The 7,603-nt window shown below is 41.7% G+C and overlaps 1 protein-coding gene across 1 annotated transcript; it reads left to right on the plus strand.

Moving 5' to 3' along the window:
- The first annotated feature begins 378 nt into the window (after positions 1-378).
- LOC109918133 (thyroid adenoma-associated protein homolog) lies at positions 379-5,438 on the plus strand. Its single transcript, XM_048601102.1, has 2 exons — positions 379-1,516; positions 4,736-5,438. Exons 1-2 carry the CDS (start codon positions 1,385-1,387, stop codon positions 5,063-5,065), a joined length of 462 nt encoding a protein of 153 aa, XP_048457059.1. The 5' UTR covers positions 379-1,384; the 3' UTR covers positions 5,066-5,438.
- Positions 5,439-7,603: the final 2,165 nt, after the last annotated feature.

Raw genomic sequence — 7,603 nt, forward strand, 5'->3', positions numbered from 1 at the left:
ATATCATTGATGTGTTCATACTGCAGTACAAAGTGTCTCATTCAGCACAGCCATTTTAAAAAAAAGTATCAATTGAATCAATTGGATTTGTCACTACCATTTCCAGGCTCATTATGTTGTTAAGTATCTTTTATCTCCTTAAGTATCTTCTACTGACTACTAACTTGGAAAGAAAAGCTCACTACTTGGTAAAAGTTATTGAAATATATAGCATTCTTAGAAGCCTTGACAGGATATAGGTGGAGAACTTACAACTAGCCGGGGGGGGCGGCAGGGGGTGTGGGCGGGGGCGGGCGGCGGGTGGTGGGTGCGGGCACGGGCGGGGTGCAGGGTGCAGATTCAGGACAAGAAGTTGACTAGGTCTAAGCTGAGGAGAATTTTCTTCAGTTATAGGGTTGCTAACATTTGGAATTCCCTGCGCCAGAGAGCTACGGATACTCTGTCATGCCATGTTTGAGCCAAAGATTGATAGATTTTTGGATACTAAGGGGATCAAGTTTGGATAAGTTTGGTTTTACACATTTCCTTCCTCCCCCACTAGAAAAACAACACTAAGTTCTGTGTTGAAATTGAGCTATCAAGATATTGTGTTTCTGCCACTCAAATAATGCAAAACCGTAAAAACATGTTTCCTGGCTTAATTTTATCTTAACTGCGGTAAAGCAATGTCCTTTTACATAGAATTCCTGCCATTTGGTGTTAGTGCAGTAAAGAAGCTTCTCCTTGGTGTTACATTTCTCTGCTTGTGCTGTCTATTATGTCAGTTGTTAGAACTTTTTGTACCATTTTACAAGTCAGCACATAGGAGTGGTGGTGATTAGGACTGAACATTGAATTCTTAATGTGTGTTCTTAATCAAGTACAAATAATGTGAATCTATTTATCTTACTAATTTATTATGCCACCTTTCTGTCATTGAAATTTTCCATAAAACGAGTCCATATCAGTGATAGTAGGAACTGCCGATGCTGGAGTCTGAGATCAGTCCATATTAGTGCCGCTTTTGTATGTTAGAATTTGAATTCCGTAAAAGTCTGAGATTAAGGGTCTAATAATGACCATGAAACCGTTGCCGATTGTAAGGAAACCCAACACATAGTTCACTAATGTCCTTTAGGGAGGGAAATCTGCCATCCTTACCCGGTCTGGCCTACATGTGACTCCAAACCTATATAAGCAATGTGGTTGACTCTCATCTGGGCAGTTAGGGATGGCCAATAAGCACTGGCCTGGCCAGTGACATCCACATTCCATGAATGAATCAAAAAAATTTCATAATCAGACATCAGTACAAGTTTTGCAGTTAAGTTTATTTTCATAATTTTATTCCTCCTTAACCCACCATGCAGATATTTCATTTTCTGCCGTGAATCCATCCCGGGCTATGGATCTTGGCCTCGGTGTGCTGTGTGAACTACTACAGATCTGGAATAAAACTTCCGTCGGAATTGTAACCCTAATGGAATGGATGCTGGGAGAAGATGATATGGAAGGAGATGCAACAAATGAAAATGTGGTATGTTTATAAGGAACATAAGTCTTTACAAAAGATTACCAAACATGTAAATCTCTTCTTCCACCATCCACACCCACACACACATTCATTTTTGTTTTGTTTCTTTTTTACTACATTCTAGAAAAGGTCTGACACATCTGTGATGGGATCTGTGGTAACCAGTCACAACCCACTTTAGCCAACTAGCTGTTTGTTGTTTTATAAGAACAAGGAAATGTGGACACTGGAGGGACTTAGGAAATATTGCACCTGAGCCCAATTCTGCGGAACCCAGTGTCTGTTTTTACACATTTTCAGGGGGGGTGGAAGGGAGCACCTGTGACACTGAGCATGGAGGGGAGCTGTAAGAGAGAGTAGTCACTAAACTCTGTGCACAGAGGAAAGGTTTTTTGACTTTATATCTAACTGGCTTAGATCCATATTGACAAAATGTAGTGGACTAAATAATAACTCAAAACTACAAACAGAAGGGAGGGCCAGGTTTGCAGATGAAAATATTGGAAGTAAGAGTTGCCTGTGACGTCTCCTGAACTACAGGGCCTGACTTAAATTGTCTCAACAGTTATTTTTGGTCCAGCCACCACGTAGCTTTAAGGAATGATTGTGGAAATAAAGAGCAGCGGGAAACAAAATACAGGTAGATTCGGCATGGTGTAGAGTTGAGAATGGTAACCAGATATAGAAGGTGGGTGGGAGTATGGTGGAGAAACAAAACTTGCTGTGTTTGGTGGGGAGGGATGGTTAAAAGTCTGCTAGACAAAATTGAAGCAGAGAAAGTAATCTAAGCCTTTCTGGTTCAGAAGCAGTGCAATAAAGGCACTTAGTTCATGGATCTGGGCCTGTCTGTTGGAGGCCACTGACAGTTAGCTCCTTCTGGCTTCAGATGCCTGCCTATGCTTACCCCATGTCCAACTCAATTCATCACTGCTTCCGTGACGTATCTGTAAGTTGTAATCTCAATGATAGCAACCAAATTTTCTACTGTTCTGACTCCACAGGATCCACCACCTTTCTAAATTAGTGTCCACAGTTCACTGCTTGTGTGCAGACAAAAGCTGAAGCCCAATAGGGGAAAATTGTCTCCTTCAAGTTGATCTTTCCCCATGTTCCAAGAGACTAGCCTGCAGAACTTAGAAATAAAGCATTATTTATAACTTAGGAGGGCAGCTTCTGTAAAATATTTTGCTGGCCAGTCCGGTTTCAAAGAGGTTTGCTTACCCTTCCTCCGACCTGCCTCCAACGCATGACCTTCCCATTGCCTTTCCTCTCCTCCCCTGACCTGTACAGAACTTTACATGGGGAGGTAGAGGCCAGGACAACCCACCCACCTACCCTTGGGTTTATTAAGGCACTTAGGTGGTCAATGATTTTACCCACAGCAGAGGGAAGCCCCTACTATGCATGGGTAGGTTTTGGGCAAGGGTGAGGAGGTGGTAACTTCTTTTCCTGATCCTCTGTGCCCATCAGAGGCCACCCTACTGTGAGATCACCCCTCATCCAAGATCACGCATTGTTTAGCCTCCCTGGTGCGCATACACACACCCTCACAGCTTTTTACCTCGGTGTCCAGCTACAGAGCTGCTGGCTATCTGATTGATCAGCAGCTCTAATTGGAATGACTTTCTGTCCCAGAGGGGCAGAATCGAGGGCTCAACCCTTTTAACTGCCCAGCTGGCTATCAAATGTCAACAAGGCAGCTGTTTTTCTCCTGAGCAAGTCTGTCATGAACCTTTTAACCCAGGCCCAGTGTCTTTAAATTTAGCTTGTTTATCTTTTCTGTTTGCTGAAGAGAAATGAACTTTTTTAAAAAATGTTTATTTTATTTATATTTTATTTTAATCTTCTGCAGTCCATCTTGACACAAATTTAATCTCACCTGTGCTGTGTGTGTCTGTGTGCTATAAATATTTGAAAGAAGAGCTTAAGTACAAGTAGTAACATTCGACTGACTACGTTTGCAAGAAATTCAGGACCATAGAGTCATAGAGATGTACAGCAAGGAAACAGACCCTTCAGTCCAACTTGTCCGCCCTGACCAGACATCCTAAACTGATCTCGTCCCATTTGCCAGCATTTGGTTCATATCCCTCTAAATCCTTCCTATTCACGTACCCATCCAGGTGTCTTTTAAACGTTGTAATTGTACCTGCCTCCATCACCTCCTCTAGCAGCTCGTTCTATACGCATACCATGCTCTGCGTGAAAAAGTTGCCCCTCAGGCCCCTTTTAAATATTTCCCCTCTCACCTTAAATCTATGTCTTCTGGTTTTGGACTCCCGTACCGTGGGGGCAAAGACCTCAGCTATTCACCCTAGCTGTGCCCCTCATGATTTTATAAACCTCTATAAGGTCAGCCTTCAGCCTCTGACGCTCCAGGGAAAATGGCCCCCATCTATTCAGCCTCTCCCTATAGCTCAAACCCTCCAATCCCAGTAATCTCCAATCCCTTGTAAATCTTTTCTGAACGCTTTCAAGTTTAACTATATCTTTCCTATACTAGGGAGATCAGAATTGAACGCAGTATTCTAAAATTGGCCTCACCAATGTACTGTACAGCCACAACACAAGGTCCCAACTTCTATACCAGTAGGCTCCTATTCATTTGTTTATAAACTAATAATGACTATTGAAATTGCCTTCCTGTGCTGTCAAGTATAAGGGCATGCTCAGCATTTGGGCTCACTCATCATTGTATAATCCCTAGAGAATCTGGGAATGCAGAATTGTCACTACCCTCTGCTGTTTAATTCTTGGAACCCAGGCCTACTGTAAGCATAAACAACACTGCATTTTTTTTAAAACTGTACATTGTTGCAGGGTATTTCTAACTGTAGTGGCAGAGTTGATACATTAACAACGCAATACTGCCTGCTCAGTTCCTTTTTTTTGAAAAATATAAACTTTTGTTACACTTTATAAAATTAGAACTCGTACAAGGCTTATCAGAATTGATTTATCATCAGTATCATAAGGATTTATCATCAGCATTCATTCAGAATCTTGGAACTCCCTACCTAACGCACTGTGGGAGTACCTTCGCCCACTGATTTCATTGATTGAAAAAAGTGGTTCACCATCCAAGGATATTTAGGGATGGACACTAAATTGCCAGTGACAAATGACAATTAACAATAAAAATGTGTTATGGATTTAGTTTCAAGTGGCAAATCTTAAAATTATGTTTCCCTTGTTGACTCAATATATTTCCTTTATTTTTAGGAAAATTATGACCTGCTTTTTGATAAAGGCGAATTTAACCTTTGGGCAGAAAAGATTATGTTTGCCAATCTACTCCAGAAGCATCTTTTAAACCTCATCTCCCAGTCACACTTGGTTCCAGATTACGAATCAGGACTCCACCAGTTAACAACGATGGCTGCCAACCAAGCCCAGCGTGTAGCATGGCTCTTAAAGGGCCTACCACCTGCACCAGAATTTTCTAGAACAGCAGACTACACAAGGCTAAGCATTCAAAAACTGAAACTTTTGAATGTAGCCAAGCTACTGAGCTTGTTTGGATTGGGTGCTGTTATTACAGAACATTTCTGAAGTGAATGATCTCATTATTTGACTTGGCCAGAAACTGAGGAAAAACAGATCAACTGAAGCAAACTCATGACAAAGAGAGGCTTGTTGGGACTTGAAAAGGCTGTATCCTATGGATGTGTGTGTCTTACCACATGAAGATTTTTGTGCCAACAGTAATTACATGACAGCTATTTCCTCATTTCACTGTTGAACACTGGATTGTATTGGCAGCAAAAATGAACTTTTGTTCATGCCGAAGTAATGGTTTGTGCACACACCTGTAATTCAGAATTATACATTATAAATAGGACAAGGGAAAAGTATGGATCATTAATCATTCAAGTGTTCTATGTCATATTTTAATCAAATAAATTGAAGTGTAATTTTTAATTTATAGCTGTGTTTCTCAACATTACAAAGATTTGACAGCCAGATGTAGAAAAACAACATGAGGATTTTTGTTTTCTCAGTGGCTTAATTGAAATATCAAACTCTTCCAACACATCCTAAGTCCAAGTTAGGTCCAGCCCAAGTTTAAAAAGAAGAAATTATCTTGCAGTGTAATTTATAAATTTTATGAAGGAACTGTCACATGTTTTGAAAGCAGAATTTGCCCTGTAATAGAAGAACAACAGCTTTATTCTATTTCCGACACAACAGGAAGTGGGGTTCCCACACTGCAAAGTCACAGGGTGAATGCATGCATTCAGAGTCTAACTACCAAATTAACATAACTGCCTGTTTGCAATTTATCCCCCAGTTTGAATGAAGATCTGGAAAAGTGTCTAGGTTTGCTTTTATTCCTTTGTTTTTATTTCTCCGTTTTTATTTATCCAATTTTGTGTTCCTTTCTGGACTATGTTAATCACATTTGATTTATTTCACTTCTTTTAGCTTCATTCTCCTACTTTTGCCCTTCATCTTTTATTCTTAAGCTGCATAATGTGTAACCGTATGCTTAACTGAATCAAGGAGAGAAATCTGGAGTTTGGTGGGTATCTCACTCGCTCCCTGGAAAAAAAAATGTCAAAACACCTATGTTGGCATTTAGGATGAAAGCCCACTCAATCTTTTGCCAACAGGTAGTTTTGAGGCCACCAGTGAGCTTTTGTCTCAAATCAGGTACCCAAAGACAGAGGTCTTTCCAAATGGCTCAGACTGGCAATGCTGTGTAGAAGCTGCAGCTGCTGCCAGCACCACAATATCGGATACCAAGGTTCCAGGCCAAAGATGGGTGGTCTATGCAATTTGGGGGAAAGAGGTTGATGGGCACAGAGGTCAGAAGCAAGGAACAGGGTCGATCTTGGTAGTCAACTCCTGCCCTATGTACATGGCCTTGAACAGACAACTAGGCAATCAAGATCCCTGAACCTCAAACAAACTGACAAAGAGCAATCAGACTACTGTCCTGTCCCTCCAGGAGAAACAATTGTCAGGAGCCCACTTACAAATGACCAGTTGTCGGCCAGTTAAGAGCCTCAATTAGATTTACCTTGTTTTTACTTTTGAGCAGGTCAGAAGTTCAGTCATTCTGCACAAAAATGTCGGAAGGCAAATATGACAAATGAGAAATGGGAACGGGTGAAGTGGAAAGTTGCTAAAACATTTAGTTTAAAAACAACCTTCAGCATTATTCTTTATTTAGTGTCTTCCTTTTCTGTGGGTGGGGGGAAACACCATTTGGAAAGTCTAGAAAGAACCACCAGTAGATGTAACAATAAAAATATTCTGTGGAGAAGACTGGGCGGGTAATAAGATAGGGTAAGGATCAGCTCGTTCAAAAGGGCGTGCTTTACAAAAAAGCACTGCCGATGTTGTCTATTTAAAAAAAACAACACAGAGAAGAGAGTTTGCTGACAGCATTGCTAAGAAATTAGCGTACTTCCAGGAAATTGTGCAATCTGACATCAATAAAGTTTGTCTGTCTGTGTTTTCCGAGTGCCACATGAATTAGACACTGTCCCTGAAAAAGGAAAGCTTCAAATACAGATAGCTTACTGGACTTCAAGCCTTATTATTCGAAGCACACGTCCTTAAAGGTACCTTCACCAATAAAGCTGATTTTCCTAGATGCAATGGTTGTAATGATGTTAGCCAGGTGGACCTCATAGATTATGAGTTCCCTGATTGGGGCTGTTAATCTGGTCCAATCAGGGAGCCCTGGCTTAGATATGAACAGGACTGTCAGACATCCTGTTCACTCTAAGAGCTGGATCAGACTTTCCATGTGTAAATAAAGGGTGACTTGGTCATAGAGGCATTACACAAAGAAACAGGCCCTTCGGCCCAACTCGTCCAGGCCAAAACCAGTCCAGCTCGTCCCCTCCTCCCACCTCAAGCCGCACCCCCATCTCCTACCGACTAACCTCGTCCCGCCCTCTTGACCTGTCCATCCTCCCTGGACTGACCTATCCCCTCCCTAACTCCCCACCTACACTCACCTTTACTGGCCCCATGCCCGCCTCTTCGACCTGTTTGTTTCCTCTCCACCTATCCTCTCCTCTAGCCATCTTCTATCCGCCTCCCACTCTCTCCCTATTTATATCAGAACCCCCTTCC

Source organism: Rhincodon typus, chromosome 9 (genome assembly GCF_021869965.1).
Source record: "Rhincodon typus isolate 14 chromosome 9, sRhiTyp1.1, whole genome shotgun sequence".
Taxonomy (NCBI): Eukaryota; Metazoa; Chordata; class Chondrichthyes; order Orectolobiformes; family Rhincodontidae; genus Rhincodon; species Rhincodon typus.